Raw genomic sequence first — 23,294 nt, 5'->3', positions numbered from 1 at the left:
TTAGCTATTAAGGCCTTTTAGGCCTTATAAAGCTTATTTCTCTTTATATTAGTCCTTTATTACCTTAGGACTTTTTTCTTAGTATTATCCTTATTTTTCTAGCCTTTAAGGGCCTTAATAGGATATAGGAAGTTATAGTCTTTAACCATATAGTTTTTTAACTTGTAGTATATATAGTAAATACCCTTTGTCTTTTTCTAAGGCTTTTTAATTCCTTTTCTAAAGGTAAAAGTATATAATACTATAGAAAAACCTTTTCTTTTTGTTTTATTTATAAGATTTACAAAAAGGGATTCTATAGTATAGGAATTTATATCCTTTTTAAGGGCTTAGGTTATGTTAGTTATAAAACCTTTATAACTATTATCTAGACTATTTAATACCTAAGCTATAATAACTTGTTTTAGTAAAGCTATATCTTTAGAAGATAGGTTGTCTATAAGCTCTTTTACCTTATTAAGGTATTCTTCTATAGATCTAAAGGATTCTAAGAAGGTATTAAAGAACTCTTTATAAGTAAGATATTTGTTAATAAAACTAGTAGGTTTATATAAATCTTTTAGTTTCTTTTAGGCTTTATATTCTATTATAAAGTCTTTTATAACCCTTAAAAGGGAATCCTTATAAAATAGCTTTATAAAAGCTAATACTTTTATATTACTCTTTTGTTAAGAAGGTATAGTTAAAAGGGTTATAAGACTAAAGTTAATATCTTTACTAATAAGTAAAGCCTTAAATCTAGTTATTTAAACATTATAGTTAAGGCTACTAGAAAGGCGTAGTATATAGATTTTTTCTATAGTATTAATTTGGTTTAAATTTAATTAGAATATAAGGATTTTAGTTGATTTTAGCTAATTAGAGAGAGATATTAGTATTCTAATAGTACTATTAAATTCGTCTTAAAAAATAGGCCTTAAAAGTGGTTAGGTTGTTATTAATAGTATGGTGTTGCGTGGTTGCCTTGGGTTATAGATATATATAGGCCTTTAATTAAAGAAGCTTTCACTAGATAGTAGAGCAGTTAGTCTAGTGGTTTAGCTATCCTCTAGATTAACTAATTAAATTAGTAACTTAATTAGAGCTCTTAGGTTCAATTCTAGCTTAAGGTATATAGTTTTTGTTAAATATAGACTAGAAATAACCTTTAACTAGTAGAGTAGAATTATGATTTGCCTGGAGCTGTAGTAGCATAAAATATAGCAATAGGTGTAGTACTTACCTAGTAAGCTAGTCCCTCTATTCTGCTAAATATAGACTGCTAGGTGTAAGGTGTAGCTGCCTTAGAGCTGTATTCCTTAAAATTCCCTTAGCTAATATAGTATATCCCTTAACAAGGTTGAATTTTTGTTGTATAAAATAAGGGTATAAGTATAAAGGAAGTTAAAGGTATAAAGGAAGGTAAAGGTATAAAGGTTACCTTCTCTACTAAGCTAGGCTTATAACTAGTAAGAATAATAAGGGGTTATTTATAAATAGTTATAAGGAAAAGTAAAGAAGAATAAAGGTAAATAGAAAAGGTATATATATATATTAACCGTTAAGGTATTGTTTTACCTTGTTATTATTATAAAATTGTCTAAGTAGAAAGGATATCTCTTAGTTATATAGAAAGTCCTTTAGATATATATAGTATCTAAGTGTATATCTAAGCGTATATCTAAGCGCTAAGAGGTACTTATAGTTTCTTATATATATATATATATACCTATATATACCTATAAATAAGTATAAGCGCTAACATATATAATGCTTAGAAGTATATGCGTTTATATATAGTAAACTATATTAGTTTATAGTAGTTTATATTAGTATAGTTATATATAGTAATATATACTTTTATAGGTTATTTTTCAAGAAGAATCTAGAAAAAGTAACTATATATTTATAGGACTTTTAGTTATAAAGTTATAAAGAGATTTATATATAAGAATTATAAGAATTTTACTTCTTAATTCTTAGTGTTTATTTTATAGAACTAGACTTCTTAATTATTCTTATTCTTTTTATACTATAGTTAGTACTTAGAGTAGTCCTTTTTAGTAAGCTAAGCCTTTTTAACTATTAGGTTATTACTAAAGTTAATATTTACTTATATAGCTATTAGTTTATTTAAGTTATAATAAGTTAAGCTTTAGTTAGCCTTATAAAGCTATACTTTTTTTTTATAAAAGGCTTTTTATTTAAGGTTTAATTTATTAAAAGATTCTTTTTTTTTTAAAAATAATATAAATATAATTATTTTAGTTTTTTTTTAATATTTTAATAAAATATTAATTATATAAAAGTTTAGCTTAATCTTCTAAGATCTATAAGTTACTTAGTAGTCTTTTTTTTAAGCTTACTTAAAGGTTTAAACTTATTAAGTAATTTCTTATATTCTTCTTTAAAGCTTATTTTTTTACTAAGTACTTTAATTAACTCTTTAAGTATAAGTTCTTTAAACTTAAGTCTTAGAGGAGAGAATTTAGGTTATTATAGTTATTTTTGTTCTATAGCTATTATCTTAGTAGGCTTTTTAGGTTTAATGCTTCTTTTTTTTTTAAGAGTATTCTTAAAGTCTTTTTTAAGTATTTATTATTTCTAGAAGTTCTTTTAGGCTTATATATATAATTAAAGTTATTTTTTAATAACTTTTAAAGTATTAGGTATATAAGAGTTATCTCTTTTGTTTTATATAGCTTTTTTAGCTTAGATAAGCTTAGTAATTAGCTATTAGTTTTATTACTCTAGTTATTAAACTATAGTTTAGTCTAGGTAGCCTCTTTTCTAAGTTTATTAAGAGATTACTATAGTTCTAGGTTTAAGCTATTATAGGTATTATTTAGTTTATTTTTTTAGTTTTTAATAAACTAAATAGTTATTATTAAAGTAAATAATCTAGTTTTTTTATTTATAAAGAACTTTTTTTTTATTATATTAGTTTTCTTAGTACTTTTAGGTATAGGCCTATTTTAAAGTTATTTTAGCTATTTATAGTCTTTAGCTATATATTTAGGCTTTTTATAGTTATAGTACTTAAAGTCCTTTAAGTCTTAATGGTTTTAATAGGTTTTTTTAATTATAGTATTAACGTTTATAGGTCTATTATGTTGTTTATAGAAAGTACTTAGCTTACTAGGTTGTTAGTTATTTTACTAGTATAAGTTAAGTTATAAGTTCTTAGGCTTTTATAGTATATATTTCTTACTAGTATTTAGTTATAGGTAGTATGTTTCTTTTTTTTTTTTATTACTTATATAGCTTAGTATTAATTCTTATTATAATTTCTATATATTATAAGAAGTTATTTAGTTAATTAAGCTTAAATAACTTATTTTTTATTTCTTTTTTAAGTCCTTAGTAAAACATAAAGATCTTAATGTTATTAGTATAATTAAGTTATATATAAATTCTTTAGAACTTTATAGTATAGTTAATAATTAATTTAGTTTATTTAAGATTTACTAAATCTTATTTAGCTTATTATTTCTTATTTAAGTCTTAGAATAAAGATTTTAAGGTATACTTAAATCCTATAAAGCTTTTAAAGATTTACTAGGTCTCTAGGTTATAGTACTTTAGTGTCTTATTATTTAAGTAGTTTTTTAGGTAAAGTTTAAATTAAGAAAAGATTTATTTTTTAAAGAAGGTATTCATATAAATAATTTTCTTTGTTTTTATATAGAAGTTATTAGAGTAAAACGTTTAGTAGGTCTTAACTTATATTAAGAATCCTTTAAGCGTTTTAGAGGTCTTATTATAAGTAGTAAGGAAGTTAAGCTTAAGTTTCTTCTACTTATTTATTAGGGTTAAAATAATGTTAATAATAGCTTAGAGAGTATAAACTTTTTCTTTAAGATTATTAGTTTACTAGACCTTAGCTTAAAGTTAATTAAGAAGTATTATATTATTATTAAATATTTATTATATATCTATAATATTTTTATAGGCCTTTTTAAGTTATTTAGCTATTTTAGTATTATTATTTTTATTATTAGAGGACTTAATACCCTTTATTTCTTAATTTAAACTTATAAATTTAAAAAGTATAATTACTTTTTTTTTAGATTTATTAAAAAATAAAGTTAAGGTAGCTTTAAAGGATATTATTACTATTTAATAAATATTAAGGTTAATTTACTAAATAAGAGTAATTAAAGTGTTATAGTTAAATATTTAATAGTAGTATTTTTTGTTAATAGGTAGCTAAAGTTAATACTTAGTAATAGTAAAGTAAGTCTTATTAGTAATCTTATTAGTCTATTAGTGTTTAGTGATTAGTTAAGTATATTTAGGCGTAAATAGCTTTATAGCTTTATAATAAAAAGATAATCTAAGAGTTACTTATAAAAAAGTGAATTATAAAGTTAATTACTAAAGAGCTATAGAAGGTATTTAGTTTAGTTAGAATAATTATCCTTATATCCTATTATTGCCTTGTTAGGACTGATCTCTTGAAGTTGGTCTTTGATAAGGACTGATCCTTGGTATGTTAATCCTGGGTTGTGGACTGCTTATTGGTTATTAGTCCTTCTTATTTTTATGTAACCTTCTTTAGTTCTTCTGTTCCAAGAGGGGATTGACGTGTTCCTGTGCTATCCCGCATATAACCTTGTCTTGTAACCGCTAGGCGCCTATGGGGCGACCCTGGTTATGTTATGCTTGTTGGGTCATAACAGGAAGGCTCCGTATTTGATGCCACCGATTTAACCAATTTAAGCAAAACCTCGATATTGATCTCAAGTTTGCAACAAGGGCTGGAAACCAACAATTTAGTTCTGTGACTAATAGATGAAGTTACAACGAGCTAGTTGTGTATGGGATCGTCACGATGCCATCACCTTCCGCCCCTTCCGGGTTTTGCAGCCACGGTGGCCAAACATGCTGGCAACTTGCAACCCACGCAGGCATTTGACATGAGCCAATGCCCAGAAACGAGGCCGTAAGAGAATCCACTCAACAAAAACACGAACCCCACGGAAGCCGCTTAGTGGTGAGGGGCGAGCTCGCGAAGCAGTTGGTTTTGGGCGAGAGTACGCAGCGTATGTGTCGACGAGAGCCGGGAACAAACCCGAGCTCGCTAGACCCTGATCAAACAAGTGGGGACTAGTGCAGAAAAGTCTCCATTGTTTACTTTGTACTGTTACCTTTTGCAGTGCCGGTCGTGGGGGTCAAGGTGGGGGCGGGGATTGCGGAGGTCAATTAAGGATGAACTACGTCCTATCTGAACCCAAAGACGGAGGTGGATCACGTTGCACATGTGCTGCTTCATGGTGAAGGATCACACTATGGAGTGCTTCGTTAAGAACAGCGTTAAGAACGGAAGGTACGATCCCAAGGTTTGCATGTGCTGCGTCACTTCTCATTAAAAAATTAACACAACCGATATTGATGTAAAAACCCTTGAGATTGCTGCTATTTACCAACTTAGCACACCATGGCCAAAATCGTGACAGTGCGGTACTACCGGGTGAAGCCTCGCTGGCTTATGGTCAAAATCACTGACGAGAATGGCGAATACGGCTGGGGCGAGGCCACACTCGAAGGCCATGACCTTGCTGTGGAGGGATGTCTTCAAGAAATGATCCCTAGAATAGCTGGCCTGGAAGCGAAGTGAGTCACGATCATAATTTACCTAACATGGGAATGATAAAGAGCCAAACCCAACCGATACATGTGCTAACCCCTTCATAGCAACATCGAACACATCTGGCAAACATTCTGGAGACATGGCTTCTACCGAGGAGGCCCTGTCTTCATGTCAGCAATGTCTGGTATTGACATCGCGCTTTGGGATCTAAAAGGTAGGAAACCCCGCTCTTGAATACAGGGTCTCTGAGTTGTTTGCTAATGGCTTAAATTCTAGGAAGGACGTTGAAGGTTCCCATATACGAACTTTTGGGTGGTCAGGTACGCAATAAGGTGCAGGTATACTGTTGGATTGGCGGCGACAGACCATCGGATGTCGAAGCAGCAGCGTAAGTCTTGAACAAAGCATAGTGATGAACTTATGTTGATCTCCGTTATAGGAAGAAGCGAATCGAGCAGGGGTTGACTTGCGTCAAAATGAATGCAACCGAGGACATGAACTGGGTCGACTCGCCGAAGGTACTCAAAGCTACGGTTGAGCGCCTGAAGCAGGTCAAAGCCCTCGGCCTTGACGCCGGTCTCGACTTCCATGGCCGCTTGCACAAAGCCATGGCGAAACAACTGGCCAGAGCTCTTGAGCCCTATGAGCCCCTCTTCATCGAGGAGCCCTTGCTATGCGAACACCCCGAAGCCATCAAGCAGCTCGCGAACCAGACCACAATTCCCATTGCCTTTGGTGAGCGCTTGTATACAAGGTGGGATATCAAGCGCTTCCTTGAAGACGCTAGTGTCGACATTCTCCAACCCGACATTGCCCATGCCGGCGGTATTTCTGAAACCAAGCGTATTGCCACGATGGCGGAAGCCTACGACGTAGCTATTGCGCCGCATTGCCCCCTTGGCCCTGTTGCGTTCGCGGCCAGTGTGCAAGTTGCTCTGTCATGTCCTAACTTTTCCATCCTCGAGATGAGCCTGGGCATGCATTACAATACCGAGGCTGGAGATATCGATCTCTTGACGTACCTAAAGAACCCTAAGGTATTTGACATTGAAGGAGGTTATGTCAAAGCACCGACAGGCTATGGATTGGGCATTGACATTGATGAAGAGATGGTGATGAAGATATCAAAGGAGACGGAGCCGTGGCAGTGCAAGATCTTTCATGGTCCTGATGGTAGCATTCGGGAGTGGTGATTGGATCGAAGACCAAGCATTCATAATCCTACAGCCTTTGCGTGACTCATGCGTCCAAAACGCAATGAAAACGCTAACTGAAAATGTATGTAATGTTCCTTGTGGACGAGTGAGAAAACACATCGTAACCATGGTCTGCCGCCTCTGTTTTTCTGGGGCCTTGGGTTCTGAACTCATCGTGCCATTGTAGCGCTCAACTTCATCTACAAGGGTTTGCTCAGTCTCTTCGCCCACACACATATAAACTGGTACCCAAAGGATACCTATGCATGCTTGTTTGTGCACATTGTCTGTTGGTATTATTGCCACAAAGGTTGTAGAACAGTCCTCACCATTCAACCTGTGTATCAATTGTCTCAAAACAGAAACCAGAGGCTGTTGTGGGAAGCTTGATTTCTGATGTTATATCAAACGGCAACCTTTAGGTAACGTGAAGCCTTAATCTTCTCGAGCATGAAAAGGCTGATATCCCTTATCCCTATAGATCATTATAGTTCAGAGACCTCACGGTGAAGCACAGCATCTAAAGATGCCCAAAACCCCGACGCTGGCCTTCACCTAAAATGTTGACTACAGTTAGATAACTCCCGGCCAGTGTATGTTAGGAGCCTGTAACCGGGCAGGAATCAGTCTTCAGCAGAAGATGAGATGCATTGATAGGCTCTTGAATGACGTGTTCCGCCTTGATAACCTGGACAAAGCCGGGCCAAAGTCCCATTGCTACCAATATCTCTGTTTGACTACATACACCAAGAAACTTTAGCGGCCCATCCAACCTCCATCAACAGTTAGCAATTCACCCGAGACGTACAAACTCCCTGCCCCCGCAAGGAAAACTGTGGCGCCCTTAAAATCATCCGGGGTACCCCATCTGCCTGCAGGAATCCTAGCGAGAATGCTAGCTGCCCGCTCGGGGTTGTTGATCAACGCCTCATTCATATCCGTCGCCACGTAGCCAGGCGCAATAGCGTTCACATTGACGCCCTGACTCGCCCATTCGTTACTCAACGCCTTAGTCAACTGCGCAATACCTCCCTTGGCTGCTGCGTACGCGGGAACTGTGATGCCTCCTTGGAAGCTTACGAGCGATGCCACGTTGATGACGTTACCACGATGGTTGTTGACTGGATTCGGGCTTTGCGTGAGCATGTAAGCACCGAAGTCTCGGCAAAGGGTCCAAACTGTCTTGAGGTTGACTTGCAAGACCTCGTCCCAGTCATCCATGGGGAACTTGTGTGCAGGGTGTCTGCGTTGAATACCGGCGCAGGTGACTAGTATGCTGACATCGTGACCATCGGAGAGGATTCTTTTTGTCAGGCATTCTACTTCCTCTTGGTTTGACAAGTCTGCCGTGTAGATGGTCGCTCTTCTGCCGAGCTCTTCAACTTGCTTCTTCGTCTCTTTGTTGCTCTCGTCTCTCTGCATGAAATGTCAGTAATGCACCATGCCACGGATTGTGTATCCTTACTTGGATGAGAATGATATCTGAACCTGCTTCAGCGAGTGATACTGCCATGGCCTGGCCAATGCCCCTCGTTCCTCCAGTTACCACAGCCGCACGGCCCTGCAAAGAAAACAGTTTTTCCAGTATGCTGGCCATTTCTTTTGTTGCGTGTCACCGTATTGGAGAATTTAATTATTGCCGTACTCCTTTGGTTTTCACTTTAACCTCATACCCTTCTTCATTTGATGACTCTCTTGGGCCAAAATGTAAATTACCCCATCTTGTGGCATGTAGCAGGACCCCCCACGGCAGTACTCAGTTGTACCGCATTGTTCCCCTCAACTGGATCCGAACATCGGCTGGAGACGGATTTCTGCATGAAGTGGAACCCAGGTGATTCATGTGTTGTCACGCACAACGGGTCTAGAAGGCAAAAATCGGCTTTGCTTACGTGCCAACTATGCTCACGCGAGTCGTTGTCACATTCTCATGGGGAACTTGCGCGGATTGCTGACATGGGAGATATCAAAGTTCCCGTCAGCATCTCATCAGACCACTTCCGACCAAGTAGCCTCGCGGATTTGCATCCTTGCATCTGAACCGCTTTCCGCAAACAATACGAGGGTGGTTGGGGGTCAACTCCACAAGCCCGGACCCACAGAGCCGCTTGGACGCCGAACTAGGCCCTCAACTAGAGTAGCAGCGTACGTGGGGGTCACTCGTTTTCCTATTCAGCTAGTGTCTGGAGTTGTTGGCAAGATTGTGGGAACTGGGACGGATTAGGTTCGGAATACGTGAGACGGCGTTTGCCACGAGATTTGAATGACATAGTAAACTTGACCTATTGTGCTTGTTGTGTGGATTACGACAAAGCATTGGCAAGGACAGAAAATTAATACTGAGAGTTAGAGGTCTTGTCTGAAGTATACTTTGCAATCACTAGGATATGATGCATGCCAAAACCTTTCGATTATTCTATAATGGACGGAAAAGCCAAATTCAGTTTTGATAAATGAATGGGATCTAGACACTCACAGCGAAGTGCTGAGGCTACAGATTTGAGCTCAGGTACCTCGGGCTGAAGCATCCTACTTAACCGGCTATTTACAAGCTGCATAGAAGTTGCCGGTCAACGACTTACACAATTGACAAACGGGGCCTTACTGGCTAGGACAGAATATTTTCGCTAGATCCTGTAGAAACCTTAAGACTGACAGATGGAAACATGTTTTAGACAATGAGCATCTAAGACCAACTAGTCATCATGCAGCGATAACATCAATCGATGCTCCAAGACTGGCGTTTCATAAGTTGGACACGGACTACCTAGGTAGGTTAGATTAGGTTTCTCCAAGAAGAACTTTTAAGTCAGATTAATACAGGTTCGCTATGAAATCGATTTGTAATAACTCTCCCATGTCCCGCATGCTCAACCTATTTCTGTAACGCCGTCTCAACTGCAACCAGTTCAGAAAACCCTTCGAGTTGTTTGGTGAGCTTCTCGCCTTCCAATAAGGCGCAAGGCCTTCTCGGAAGACCCCCATAGTTGTAGTACTCTTGAAGCGCCGCCTTGACTGAGACAAATCCACCTTGGATCGCCGTCCAATCACCACGCGCTACAACAGCCTGAAGCTCCCGCGCCTCCTCCAGTTTTCCTATGTCCCACAGCTCCATGAGCCTTACACAAGCAAGAGGCGCAATATTCCCAGTTCCACCGATGATACCATGACCCCCGACGACCAGCGTCTGCAGAGTGAAGTCAACGCTGCCGCCAAAGGTACGAAACAGGGGGCCAGTGTCGCCCTTCTTCGGGACTGTAGCAGCAGCTATCCGCGCCAGCTTGCCAGTATTACCGCAGGTCAGCTTCACACCAACAATGTTCTCATGTTCTGAGAGTGCAATGATGGTATCTGAGTTGAGATCCAGACCACTGCATGCGCCTGGGAAGTTGTAGATGAGGATAGGGATAGGGCTGGCATCTGCGACCTCCCGGAAGTGTTGCAGGATGTGCTCGGTAGTCAGAAGGCCTCCATAGTATGCCGGTGGAAGAACTAGAGCGTAGTTGCCGCCTGACGCGCCAGCTTCTTGGCAGAATTGAATGGTTTCTCTTGTTGACTGTGCTCCGCAGCCAACTAGTAGAGGGAGGTCGCTCTTTCCGACCAAGTCGAGTGCTGCTCGTGTGGTTTGGTTGATGAGTTGTCTTTCGGCGTGGTCAAGGTGCACGGCTTCACCGTTAGAGCCATGAGTAACAAGACCGGCAACGCCAGCCTTCGCTAGACGGATGGCGTGGGAGGTGGTTGTCTCAATGTCCACTGAGTCGTCGGAACGGAAGAAAGCTACCGTCGGAACATAGAGCCCCGGGGCCAGGGCCGGCCTTGGGGCATGGTCGATGCCATTGCCGTTGTGGCAGTGGGAGTTACCGATTGCTGAAGGAGACATGACGAGATGACAATGCCGTTTAGCAGCACGAGAAAGGAGTTGGCTTAGGATAGCAAGAGAAAGAGGATGATAATGGTGGTTTGGATTTTCTATGAGCAAACCTTTTGTAGGAAGAACATGGTCTCGGGATGCAAGGAGTCAGACTAAAGGTGCATGGATAATCATGGGATCAACTTTCGCCCCCTCCCCCAAGTCAGTCGGTGTAAGTCTTGCGCATAACAAAAACCCGAAGTCGTAGGAGAGATCCATGTGACCATGTATTACAACCCCCACACTGGCATCCATTCTGAGGGTAGACTATTCGCGACCCGAGGTATTTCAATTCTACTTAAGACCCCCCACATATCGGAAGAATAGAAAGGCTCGGAGACCATCCCGCGGGGGTTTTGATGGCAAATAATTACGGGTTTCCGCCCTCTGGCCAAGAGAGGGTCCCTCAAATACCCCATGAAACTCCACTGTATCTTCTCCACAGACTTGGCCCAACAGATCATGTAGCTAGACTGTTCCGGTCTGGAATCAGGACGTTGATCAGTCGAGGCGGTGACATCCGGGGTGGAAACCGGCGTGGGTTTCCCTTTGACACGCGACTCGCTGAATTTGTCGCTGGTTGAGGAAGCTGTTGTGTGACGCCGAGCTCACGATTTGCATCGCCTTGAGGAGTGCTCTTTCTCGCTTCTCGATCATGCGAGGTACGGAGACGCAAAAAGAAACGATCGCATTGTTTTTTCTAACTTAAACTAGCCCATTCACAGTATGGTAGATTCTCGCCTAGAATTATCTCAGCAAAGGATCGGCGGCGTCCGGCTATGTTCGGCAACCAAGCCATCACCACTGACGATGACCGCAGCGCCGCCGAGTCCCCCAGCTTTTCAGTTTGCACGCGACTAGGTGAGACATTGGAGGCAGCTTTCCGCGGGGGAGTGCTGTCATTCCCGGCTTTTTGGGCGCACCTCCCAAGCGGAAATAAGAGCCCGATTCAGTATCATGGCGGGGTCCAATCGGGGAATATGTCACCGCTAGCGGTCGGTCGCCGGATTGGACGAACGCCCTACCACGCATAATGACGAGCCAGGCCACTATTCTCAAATAAGCCCGCCTCTTTCCAAGATCGTGTGCAGGGTGCAGTTGAGGTAGGGGAGACCTGGACTCCTCAAGAGCAAAAGTGCCACAGCAAGTCTTTGAGAGTCCAGAAGCGTCTCAAATTATGACTGTTGCAGCAAGTGCTGGCAGCCAATCACCACGGGCTAGCTTACTCGCAGAAGGGCGAATGACCAATGGAATTACGTAAATGGAGATGAGAACTTGTCTGCTTCACCAAAGAATATAAATGGCTTTTTGTACGTTGAGAGGCCGTGGTCCACTAGGTGTGTATCATGAGGTGTCGTTCTTGTCTTTTTCCGCAGGTACTCATTCTTTCATTCATCCTTGGCGACCTTTCGGATTGCAAAACTCAGAGCATCCGATGTGCCCGCTTCAGTCCTGGAATAATGGGCGATGAAACAGATATCGCGGACATCACACTTCGGCTGCTAGCGAAGGCTGGGGAGATAAAATTGAAAGAACAGGCAACGATGCCTTCATCCACGCTTACATCACGGTTACGGTCAGGGTCTGGCGTGACCGTGGGAGCAGCGACTCGACTTTCGAAACAGCAACAGCCCTCACAGCACGTTAGTCGCAAAACTACGCCAGGTGACCGAAGAAATGTCTTGAACAGCAGGGCAGAGGAACTTCAAAGGCCATACGAGCCGCGAGGACGACACAAAAACATCATAGAGGCAGAAATCCCTGATTTTGGACAATGTGTGATGCAGAGTGCTCTGCCAGGACCGCCATCACCAATTCCCACGGGACCTACGACAGAAGCCATGACGGCTTTGGGCTCACTGCCTATACGGAGGAGTTGGAGAAACCAAAGCGATTTGCCATCACCAGACATCTCACAGGCGCCTGTGCTGGAGGCTATCATGGTCCATGAACGAGGAGAGGCACAGAGTCTCGATCAGAAATGCTCCAAGTGCCGAAAAGGCCACGGGCTTGCAGCGGAATGCGTTAAGATCCCCGGTATGTACAATGGAGCATGCAGCAATTGCCTCATAGCACGAGCATCTCCACGTTCAGGGTCCATAGCGAGGCCGATGCGGAGCTATTCCGCCGAACGGAGGTTCATCTCAGCTACGATATCCCAGTCGATCCCAAAGGAGGACCTCATCGCTGTCTGGAACCTTATCGCTGGTGTCATAGCAACACAGCCGCAAGAGTGCTTCTTGGAAGATGGATCAGAGACCCCTGGGAAGAGAATTGAGGACGCGGCGTGCTTGGTAGCCAGGTCAGCGGACGAGTGGGGGCATACCGTGAAGGAAGAAGAACCGAGATCGGTGAAGAAGTCCAAAACACCAGCAGAGAGGAAGAAGCTCGTCACACAGGCACACAGGATTCGCGAGACGGCGTTACAGATTGCGAACTGCGCGAAGGATTGGGGTGAGAAGTTGGAGAGAAAGCGGTCTTCCTCACAACTTCGGAAATAAGACATCCGGTTTGCGGTTGAACAGAACGCAACCAGGGGGTGTGAACCCAAGTAAATACAAGCGTAAGCCAATGCTGGTGTTGGAAATTTGCCCACTGAATGGGCCATCTATCTCGCACTAAAGCGCATCTCGCATTTCTTCGTCACAGGCGCCCGGCATTGACGTGGTGAATGCTTCCATGGAGGGCAGATGCAAAGTTGCTGATTTGCCGATCTCGTACATGATGGTAATCCTCAGAGACCCAACCGACCAAAGTATACCGCGGATCCAAGGCACAGGCCGAATGAAATTTGCCCTATTGAGGCCTCCAATGGAAGGGGGAAAAGAAAGTTCAGTGCCGGCTTCCCCGCGTCGGACCAGGAAGTTGGCCGAGGAATGAGGGGGAACATGGAGCGCCACGTCGGACATAACCCCGAACCCCTGACCGAACCCGGATGTGACCCCCAAGAAGCCCCCAATGCACGTCCACCTCGCTCCCCCACGAGACGTCCAAAACCAGAAAAAGTACAATCGATTTCTGGGGTAGTCAGGTGGCCACCCCACCGCAACCGAACATCGGGGCTCGAGGCACAACATCAGAAGAGGGGAACCCCGTCAGTCTTCTCTCTGCGCTTCTATTGTCTTGAAAGCTGCGGAACGGAAGAGTGTACAAATATTGGGTCTGGTGAATAACCAGGCCAGGATTGCATGCAAAGTAAATCCGAGACCAAGCTATCCCATTATCGACTATCAGGACTGACCGACAAGGACCAACCAACCCACATCACTCTAAGAATGACGACCGACAAACAGATCGATGTTCTGTTGTACGGACTTGGCGCGTGCGTTACACTTTCCAGACAAGCTGAAATGAACTGCAATACTGACGTGAGATTGCTAGCATCGGGTCATTTTATGCTTTCATTCTAATCAAAGTGCCCAATGTCAGATTAACGGTCGTCGCTAGGTCAAACTACGACGCAGTGAAGAAGAATGGAATCATTATCTCCAGCGAAAACCACGGAGAGCACACTGTCCGCCCATACAAAGGTAAGCATCAATTAAGCATCTGGAGTCCCAAGTTCGTGCATTTTGTGGGATCGAGGGTCTAATACCCATTACTGACTTCCTGAAGTCGTAAAAAATGCTGTCGAGGCAGATGCAAAGTTTGACTATATTGTCTGCGCCCACAAGGCCATTACGCAAGATGCTGTGCCGGCGCAGATTGCCCCAGCTGTAAATGAAGATAAGTCAACGATCGTCATCATCCAGAACGGCGTCGGTAATGAGGAGCCGTTCCGTAAAGCGTTCCCCCACACAACAATCATCTCATGTGTGGTGAGTGACCTCGGTTCCAGGAATCTGTTTTTGCGAGTACTGACTGGACCAGACCTGGACCGGAGCCGCGCAGCCGCAGCCGGGACATGTCAAGCATACCAAATCCGAGGACATGCAGATAGGGTTATACGCGAACAACGCTGACCAAGCAGTGGAGAAACGGCGACTGAATGAGTTTGCTTCCTTACTGACGGAGGGCAAGACCGTCTTCCAATTGGTCCCCAACATCCAGATTCAGCGTTGGGAAAAGGTGGTCTGGAACGCCGCTTGGAACTCGCTCACAACGTTGACGCTCCTCGACACCCACTCCTGGTTGAGCTCATCACCAGAAGCTACGCCCTTGACTCAGCGCCTTATGAGAGAAGTCATCGACGTTGCCAAAGGGTGCAACGTACCTATTGAGTATGACTTGGTTGATAAGCTCATCAGCAAGATCTTGGCCATGCACCCCATTGGCAGCAGCATGCAAAACGACTTCAAGGCCGGACGGCCAATGGAAGTCGACATTATCCTTGGTTATCCATACCGTAAGGGCAAAGAGCTGGGTATTGCAACACCAACATTGGACACTATTTACGTCATTCTGACCGGTACCAACCTCCGGCTAATGAGAGAATCTGGGCAGTAGATAGTCTCATTAATGATGGCGCAATAAGCTGAGAAGGTCCCTGACTTCGGATCATTCGACGCGATGTGATCCTTCTGTGATGCAAAGCTAACCCCTCAGCCTCTGCGTGGGGGTGACAAACTTTTGTCTTCACAGTGCAGTCTCGAATCCAAGACACACCAAGTCTGCCCAAGTCAAGGGTATACTTGTGCACGGCTAGTCATGTGGCTCGCTCACCGCACGCGGACTTCTTCCCTTGAACCAAGTCCCGTCCCCACAACCCAGTGTCGTATGAGGGGAAATCGTGCTTGATCCTCGTCTTTTCCCCATTCACCAAACCTGCCAACTTGCTTAGCGCGTAGTGATAGACAAGGGTAAGGGGCAGACCCCATGGGGAATATCCACATCTCCCAGCTATTATCTGGAGCAATTATTGGACGGTTTGGTATGGGGTTGATGCAAATCGTCCAGTGGGAACCTCCTGATGACGAACTTGCCCTGAGCTTGCTTTTCTCGGATATCTGAGCGGTCAGTTGGTCCGCGATGCGAATGAATGCAACGGTGCAGCTATAAGTACAGCTGAGATCACTATTCACAGCATTGGTTGACGTACAAGGAGACGCAGGCTGTCTCTCTTCTCTCATGTCCCCGTTTCCTCATGCGAACTGCGATCGTACCCATGGATACTGTATCTAAGACCGGAGATGGCGTGTCGTATCAACACGAACACCGCATCGAAGATGTTGAGCAGCTGATGCATCAGGGTCAGAACTACGCCAAAGGCGCTGACCGGGCGGCGAATCTCATTGGTGACCAGCAGATTGAGCTCACAGAAGAAGATGTAAGTCCTCTTACCTGGATGCCGTACTATGCAGTTGAAGAACTCAGCTAACACTTTTAATCACAGAACAAACGCATCCGCCGGAAAACTGATAAGCGAATCCTTTCCATCCTCATCTGGGTCTACTTCCTCCAGATCCTTGATAAGTCGGTGCTCGGGTATGGTGCCATCTCCGGGCTGCGACAAGACTGCAACTTGACGGGCGACCAATACTCAATGGTCAGCTCCATTTCTGCCATCGCCCAGCTCGCATGGCAGCCCTTCTCCTCGTGGCTTATCGTCAAGGTGCCACATCGCATCTTGATGCCCTGTCTGGTATTAGGCTGGGGCATTGCTCAAGTCTGCATGGCCGCCTGTCATAACTACTCTGGCTTGCTGGCGACCCGCTTTCTACTGGGGTTGTTCGAAGCCGGCTGCCTTCCTCTTTTCTCTGTCATTACGTCGCAGTGGTATCGCCGAGCCGAGCAACCGATGCGCGTCGCTTGCTGGTACGGCACCAACGGCCTTGCAACAATGTTCGCCGCCGCCGTGTCTTATGGTTTGGGCCAGATCAATGGTTCTATTCATTCGTGGCAGATTCTATTTATCTTTGTCGGCCTGATTACGGTTCTCTCGGCGCCCGTAGTATACATCTTTCTCGACAATGATATCCCATCTGCACGATTTCTTACCGAGCACGAAAAGTTACAAGCCATCGAGCGACTTCGAGCCAATCAGACAGGTACTGGTAGCCGTGAATTTAAATGGAACCAGGTGTGGGAAGCGTTGTACGAGCCCAAGAGTTGGCTCTTCATTGGCATGGCTGTGTGTCTCAACGTCACTGCCGCTGTGACAAACACCTTCGGCCCCATCGTCATCTCTGGGTTTGGGTTCGATAGCGAGAAAAGCTCGTTGCTCAACATTCCCTTCGGTTTTGTTCAACTCATCGTAATTTTCCCAGCGTCATACTTGGCTCATCGGTTCCGCGTCAAGTCGGCTTTCTTGGCAGCGATTCTCGCTCCTGTACTGACGGGTGCCGTCATGCTGTACGTTCTGGATCGGAACGACGTCCCTCCACTACTGGCAGCGTACTACATGCTCGGGTTTCTATTCGGCGGTAACCCCCTCATCGTGTCTTGGATGATCTCCAATATTGCTGGCACCACCAAGAAGTCTGTAATCATGTCGTTGTACAATGCGGGGTCTTCTGCCGGTAACATCATTGGTCCTCTGCTCTTCAATGCGAAGGATGCTCCGCAGTACAAACCTGGCCTCACTAAGGTGATGGGTATTACCTGTGCACTGCTTGCTGTCATTGGTCTGCAGGTGATCAACCTCTTCATCTCCAACAAGGTGCAGGAACGCAAGCGAGCTGCCAACGGCAAACCGAGAAAAATCAAGGATTTGAGCATGGAGCGCCACTACACCAGTGCGCAAAATGATGAGTCCGGTGCTCAGTTAGGAGAAAATGCCTTCTTGGACATGACAGACAGTCAGAACGACGAGTTTGTATACGTTTACTGAGAAGATGGACAGATAGTTGGTAGGGATCTTGAGGCTTAGTGCACCTCATAATAATTGACCACATGGATACGTATCGTGTTACTAAAGCCCATTACATGCAAAGCTTTGCCGTGGATTCATCAATTTGGGCTAGGAAAAGGCACTAAATACTTGAGAAGCACATCCCTCGGTTTCACAATCTATCGTTCTTGGCCCAACATCTCTCGACTTCCCTATTCCCAGTTTCACGCTCATGCTCACTAAAGGTCATGCTGACAGCCGAATTCTCACACCCACCAGCACGGAGCGTACCCATGGCAAAGCCATTGACTGCGTTCATCATATACATCTTGACGCTTGCGCCACAAATATGTAGCCTGTAATGGGGACTAGAACATATAGAGAAAACAAAATAAAAAGGTTAGAGAAGTTTTATAATCCATTCTATGATGCCGGGTTTGAAAAGCGTACCACTGAGAATCGTACGCCTAACGAACTCCGAATGAGGCGAGAATAGTATAGCCAGCCCGTAAACCATGCTCCACAACTCCGTGATCGTTGACATCTGTCAAACGCTGGACCGAGTGACCCTTCATCATATGTTGTTCGCGCTATAGTGAGAGCTCAGCGATAATGCTTTCCTGGGACTTCAATATCGGAACTATCCTTACAAATGTCACAAAGCACAATCCTTATAATGGAGACTTCCTGTATGTAGTTGAAACCGCAATCTCCAGTGAAGGTTTGCTTGTTCCCGACTCTAACCCCAAATCCTTGACGGGCTTGTGGATATTTTAGGTCTATCAGCAACTCCCTCGATCATGTCTTCTCTGATGAAAAATGAACTTCCACGGTTGCCTGAGGGTACAAAACCGTATTTGCGGCCTCTTATCTTCATGTACAACAACGACATAATTACCCACATGATCTATCACGAAAAATAAATGTTCATCTCTCAGCGATGGCTCCTTTAGGAAAGAAGAAAAGGGTGTGATGTGATGACGTAATCGAGTTAATATCCCCTCCCCCAAGTGACACTGTGAACCCTGCGCGCCGTTCGCGGAGCTGATGTTGACTCCGCTTGTTGCATTATTAATCAGGACACTGCGAAATCGTCATATAAAGAACGTCGTCCTTCTATATTCCCTTGCCAAAAATAAGTAAACAAACCAAAAATATATCGACACAATGGCACGAATTTTCATCACAGGATCTTCCGATGGACTTGGCGCAGTTGCTGCCCGCACATTGGTCAGCAACGGCCACCAGGTTGTCATTCACGCTCGCAACGCTCAGCGCGCCGAAGATGCGAAATCAGCGGTGCCAGGTGCCGAGACTGTCCTGATCGGCGACCTCTCCAAGATCGAGGAGATGAAGAAGCTGGCCCACGACGCCAACAAGCTAGGAACCTTCGACGTTATTATCCATAATGCCGGCCTCTACCGCGGTCCTTATCGCAAGACCGATCTGGGTCTCTCAAGCTTGACCGCAGTCAACGTCTTTGCGCCGTACATTCTGACTGCCTTGATCAATAAACCTAAACGACTCGTTTACATCTCTTCCGGTTTGCACAAGAGCGGTGACTCTAGCTTTACCGATCCGACTTGGCGCGAGCGCGGAGAGCAGGAGTGGAACGAGAACCAGGCGTATTGCGACTCCAAGTTGCACGTCACAACCTTGGCAAATGCGATTGCTCGCCATTGGCCGGATATTAAGAGCAATTCGGTCGATCCCGGCTGGGTACCTACTAAGATGGGCGGACAGAGTGCACCGGAAAAGGCTGAGGATGGAGTCGCCAGCTACGTCTTGTTGGCGGAGGGAACGGGTGCGGGGGATGTTACTGGGAAGTACTTCAAGCCTCCGGGCAAGGAAGACAACCCGGCGCCATTTACAAAGGATGAGAAGAGACAAGAGCAATTGTTGAAGCTGCTAGAGCAAGAGACTGGTATAAAGCTGGCTTCAGCATAGCTGAAGCTGCAATTTACCAATGGACAGGTCCTTGGGGACAATGCCATGCAACAAAATGCGAGTCAAGTGTTCCTCTGGAAATAAGCGATAACTTATTCTTGAAAGCTCTATAATCGCGTGTGGGCTACTTGTATACCGAGAAGGGAGATTCCGTGAATGTGATACCCAATGGCAGATAACAAGGATGATCTTCAGACTAAACAAAGACACTCCGCAGAGTCTTTGTTGTCGGAGAAATATGTATGAATCAAGGAATTGATGACGAACACTTAAAGAAATGTTGAACCAAGTTTGAGTCGTGTTTCGAACTCGTTGTGCCGTCGATAGACCTTGGCCCCAAAACATGCATTTGTTAGGAGGCAAATCCACTACTTCCCATGCTCTCACCCAAGCCCGGATGAAGTGACCTTCAGCGAAGAAACCGGGGGTTTGGCGGGTTTTCAATTGGCTTAGGGTCTTTCCTGTTTCCGATAGCCACATGTGCAGTGACAGGAGGACCTCCGAGAAAAACTTGCCCGCCCTCCGACTGTTGGACCCAAATCACCCCGGCTGTCAGGCCGATTCCGGTGCCGGTAGCGTGGACCATCGCCAAATCCTTCTTCGGAGAGGGTCTCCTACTCGTGAAGCGATACCTTACGAAGTCTAGTGTTACCAACTGCTTCATGATGAAAGCTTGCAGGCATTCAAAGAAGACTAGCACAAACCGTAACTAATCACGACGGTGCTTGAGGCCCAGTGTGAATTGCTCAATGTCGCCGTCATTGTGGGAGCTGTTAGTGAGCCCCTCGGTCCCTGGACTAGTGGTCGGTTGAGCCGGGGCGAAACTCAGATAAGCAGTTCTCCCGCCCAATGGTGCTTGGGGTTTGCCCATGGGGGCGGGCCTAGTGCCGTTCATTATAGAGGAAAATTGTTCGCCTCAGTGGCTGATAGGCGATGCGGAGAGGGGGGTGGGGTTGACAACCACATGGACGTCCAGCCCGCTTGCCATTGCCGTCTTGGCAATCCAATGTGATGTCACAGTAGCAATGCAGCGAACACCGCACTTAGTGTTTTCACCAGTTGTCGGTTGGGCCGGTGTTCATCTCATTTGGTCTCGATCATTGGTGGCGACGCTCGGTTGGGGAAACTGACAGGAGAGGAATGTAGAAAGGAAACAAGCGGCGGCACTTCGGCGCCTTCTGAAGCTACGACTAAGTTTGTCAGATGTTCTGCAGCTTCCAGGGCAGCAAAACGCTCTTAGTGAGGGTCTCCAAGTTGGTTGAGTACGTCTCAGCGGCTGACTGATTGTATGTGTGCCACACTTACGAGTCCGTGCTATCTCCACGGAATTAGCAGAGTCCCAGCCTTCCCCGGTATGGATGCCGGCAGATTTTGGGTAGACCTCCTCTCTCATCGGGCCTACACCGTTATTCGTGTTTTGACTCATGTAACACCCCGCTCGTGATTAAGTGCTCGCGGGGAGCGCACCATTTGATCGACAGGGTTTTGGGATTGATATAAGACTGCCTCCCTGCCAGGTGGACACCAGATTCGACAGTCGTGCCAACCTGCAACTCTTTTGACTGGAACCAAGACTTTACGATTGCCCGTCATGGACAGCTCTCACGACAAAACACACGTCGATCCCGAGCGCAGTCCCTATGTTGAGCACCATGGAGACCAAGAGCCGTGGCACGGCATGTCCGTCGGTCGCTACCTTGGGACGCGCTTTACGACCTTGAAGCCGCCCATGCTGAGCGCTCCGAACCCGTTGAAGCTCGTTGTGATGATCAACAGGCGCCAGTGGGCATTTTTTGCCGTTGCATTTGCTGCTTGGGTGCGTTGACTATCCCCGATGCCTGGCTCTCCCTTGTTGACCTTGACATGCGCTGACAATCCTGTCCAGACATGGGACGCCTTCGATTTCTTTACCGTCTCACTCACCATCACTGAGCTATCCGAAACTTTCAACAAGTCCAAGACCGATATCACTTGGGGCATCACACTCGTTCTGATGTTCCGATCAGTCGGCTCTATCATCTTTGGGATAGCAGCAGACAGATACGGCAGGAAATGGCCCTTCGTCGTGAATAACCTCCTCTTCATCATCCTCGAACTGGTAAGAAATCACTCATTTTGTTCTCCTTTCTGCCTCGATTAGTTTCGACCGGCACGTTTTTTCCGGGCCTGGCTGCAGCAGACAAGCTTTCTCCTTCCCCCTCTCTCCCGTCTTGGCTGTGTCTTTCGGGGAATCCCTGCCTTACCCCACAACCCCCTTCTCCAGCCCTTAGTAGCTTGTTAGTCACTGCTAGTGTCATCAATAAGAGTAGTGACATCAGCATAGTCTTTGTTCACTGTTGAGAAAGAAAGCTGACAAACGGTGGACTCTTTCAGGGAACCGGCTTCTGCCAGACTTATGAACAATTTCTGGCATGCCGCGCACTCTTCGGCGTCGCCATGGGCGGTTTGTACGGAAACGCAGCCTCCACCGCTCTCGAAGACCTCCCCGCCGAAACTCGCGGCATGATGTCCGGTGTATTACAGCAAGGTGTAAGTCCTGAACGGGCTTAGTGAACCCCCAGCCCCCAGCAGCCACCCCTCCTTAGCATGCCAGTTGGCACATTACAAGAGCTAACCTTCTGCCGATCAGTACGCCTTTGGATACCTATTGGCCGCGGCCTTTGCCCGAGGACTGGTCAACACCACCCCGCATGGCTGGCGTCCCCTCTTCTGGTTCGGAGCCGGCCCGCCAGTGCTGTTTATCCTCTTCCGTCTGATGCTACCCGAGACCGATACCTTCATCGAACACAAGCGCATTCGCGAAGCGGCTGGGCGGCAAGCAGCGGCTGCTGGCGGGAGCGTAACGTCGACCTTCTTGAAGGAGGGTAGGGTCGCGATCCGCAAGCACTGGCTGCTGCTGACGTACCTCGTCCTCCTCATGGCCGGCTTCAATTTCATGTCGCACGGCAGCCAGGACCTATACCCCACCATGTTGACGAACCAGTTCAACTTCAACGCGGACGAAGTGACCGTCACCCAGGTGGTCGCTAACCTTGGAGCCATGCTAGGCGGCACTACCGTTGGCTACTGCAGCCAGATTTTCGGCCGGCGCTTCAGCATCGTCATCTGCTGCATCATCGGCGGCGCGCTGCTCTATCCTTACACTTTTGTCACGACCGAGGCTGTCATGGCCGCGGCCTTTTTTGAGCAGTTTTGCGTGCAGGGTGCCTGGGGTGTCATCCCAATCCATTTGATGGAGCTCAGTCCTGGTGCTTTCCGCACCTTCGTCGTCGGCACCTCGTATCAACTTGGTAACCTAGTCTCTTCAGCCAGCTCGACTATCGAGTCCCGCCTCGGCGAACAGTTTCCATTGGCACCCAAGGGGACGACGAAGCGCTATGACTATGGCAAGGTCATTTGCATCTTCATGGGATGCGTCTTTGCATATGTCATCCTCTTGACATTCATCGGACCTGAGCATCTGCGTCGAAGCTTCGACGTGGCAGACGATTCGGACATGCGTGAGGTCGCTGGGGATGAGACGATTGAGGATGTACTCCACAATCGCGGGGCGGGGACTGGACACTTGGCTCAAAGCGACGAGGAAATGGGACATCAGGAAAAGTCGGCTACTCACCGGGAGTGACTCAAAGTCAACAATGCCGACTGGGATAAAGATTGCTACTGAACAAAATGATAGTCTCACGTACAATGCAGCACATTCAAATCCATCCAATTAATCGGAGCCAAACTTCAAAGATCATGCCCAGCAAGTGCACAAGCCCATCTTTCTCGGCTGTTTGATTATGCTTCATGATGACAGCGTTGCTAGTCTTGCGGTACTGAAAATGTTTCTGGATGATTTCACCGCGCGCGTGCAACAAAGCTGACGCCAAAGGTATAAGTTTTTGAGTTGAGAGT

General features: G+C 45.5%; 8 protein-coding genes across 8 annotated transcripts; 6 read left to right on the top strand and 2 right to left on the bottom strand.

Annotated features, from left to right (window-relative positions):
• Positions 1-5,419: 5,419 nt before the first annotated feature.
• ColSpa_04566 (D-galactonate dehydratase) lies at positions 5,420-6,765 on the top strand (the record flags this gene model as incomplete). Its single annotated transcript, XM_049270778.1, has 4 exons — positions 5,420-5,595; positions 5,677-5,786; positions 5,849-5,960; positions 6,012-6,765. 4 exons carry the CDS (start codon positions 5,420-5,422, stop codon positions 6,763-6,765), a joined length of 1,152 nt encoding a protein of 383 aa, XP_049126735.1.
• A 759-nt stretch (positions 6,766-7,524) lies between these two features.
• On the bottom strand, positions 7,525-8,365 carry ColSpa_04565 (2-dehydro-3-deoxy-D-gluconate 5-dehydrogenase; the record flags this gene model as incomplete). The annotated part of the gene is made up of 2 exons (XM_049270777.1): positions 7,525-8,184; positions 8,234-8,365. 2 exons carry the CDS (start codon positions 8,363-8,365, stop codon positions 7,525-7,527), a joined length of 792 nt encoding a protein of 263 aa, XP_049126734.1.
• A 1,278-nt stretch (positions 8,366-9,643) lies between these two features.
• Positions 9,644-10,648, bottom strand: ColSpa_04564 (putative 4-hydroxy-2-oxoglutarate aldolase, mitochondrial; the record flags this gene model as incomplete). The annotated part of the gene is made up of 1 exon (XM_049270776.1): positions 9,644-10,648. One exon carries the CDS (start codon positions 10,646-10,648, stop codon positions 9,644-9,646), a length of 1,005 nt encoding a protein of 334 aa, XP_049126733.1.
• A 1,871-nt stretch (positions 10,649-12,519) lies between these two features.
• ColSpa_04563 (uncharacterized protein) lies at positions 12,520-13,179 on the top strand (the record flags this gene model as incomplete). The annotated part of the gene is made up of 2 exons (XM_049270775.1): positions 12,520-12,715; positions 12,773-13,179. The coding sequence occupies 2 exons, from the start codon at positions 12,520-12,522 to the stop codon at positions 13,177-13,179; spliced, it is 603 nt and encodes a 200-aa protein (XP_049126732.1).
• Positions 13,180-13,953: 774 nt separating this feature from the next.
• Positions 13,954-15,124, top strand: ColSpa_04562 (putative 2-dehydropantoate 2-reductase; the record flags this gene model as incomplete). Its single annotated transcript, XM_049270774.1, has 4 exons — positions 13,954-14,000; positions 14,108-14,208; positions 14,294-14,496; positions 14,549-15,124. 4 exons carry the CDS (start codon positions 13,954-13,956, stop codon positions 15,122-15,124), a joined length of 927 nt encoding a protein of 308 aa, XP_049126731.1.
• Positions 15,125-15,782: 658 nt separating this feature from the next.
• On the top strand, positions 15,783-17,447 carry ColSpa_04561 (putative transporter; the record flags this gene model as incomplete). The annotated part of the gene is made up of 2 exons (XM_049270773.1): positions 15,783-15,944; positions 16,011-17,447. 2 exons carry the CDS (start codon positions 15,783-15,785, stop codon positions 17,445-17,447), a joined length of 1,599 nt encoding a protein of 532 aa, XP_049126730.1.
• Positions 17,448-18,614: 1,167 nt separating this feature from the next.
• Positions 18,615-19,394, top strand: ColSpa_04560 (short-chain dehydrogenase chyC; the record flags this gene model as incomplete). Its single annotated transcript, XM_049270772.1, has 1 exon — positions 18,615-19,394. One exon carries the CDS (start codon positions 18,615-18,617, stop codon positions 19,392-19,394), a length of 780 nt encoding a protein of 259 aa, XP_049126729.1.
• A 1,591-nt stretch (positions 19,395-20,985) lies between these two features.
• ColSpa_04559 (carboxylic acid transporter) lies at positions 20,986-23,019 on the top strand (the record flags this gene model as incomplete). Its single annotated transcript, XM_049270771.1, has 4 exons — positions 20,986-21,210; positions 21,280-21,492; positions 21,768-21,923; positions 22,024-23,019. 4 exons carry the CDS (start codon positions 20,986-20,988, stop codon positions 23,017-23,019), a joined length of 1,590 nt encoding a protein of 529 aa, XP_049126728.1.
• Between the last annotated feature and the right edge of the window lie 275 nt (positions 23,020-23,294).

The sequence above is a fragment of the Colletotrichum spaethianum genome, assembly GCF_022836535.1.
Source record: "Colletotrichum spaethianum MAFF 239500 DNA, contig09, whole genome shotgun sequence".
In the NCBI taxonomy this organism is placed as follows: domain Eukaryota; kingdom Fungi; phylum Ascomycota; class Sordariomycetes; order Glomerellales; family Glomerellaceae; genus Colletotrichum; species Colletotrichum spaethianum.
The sequence above is the reverse complement of the archived record's forward strand: the minus strand, read 5'-3'. Positions and strand labels throughout refer to the sequence as shown.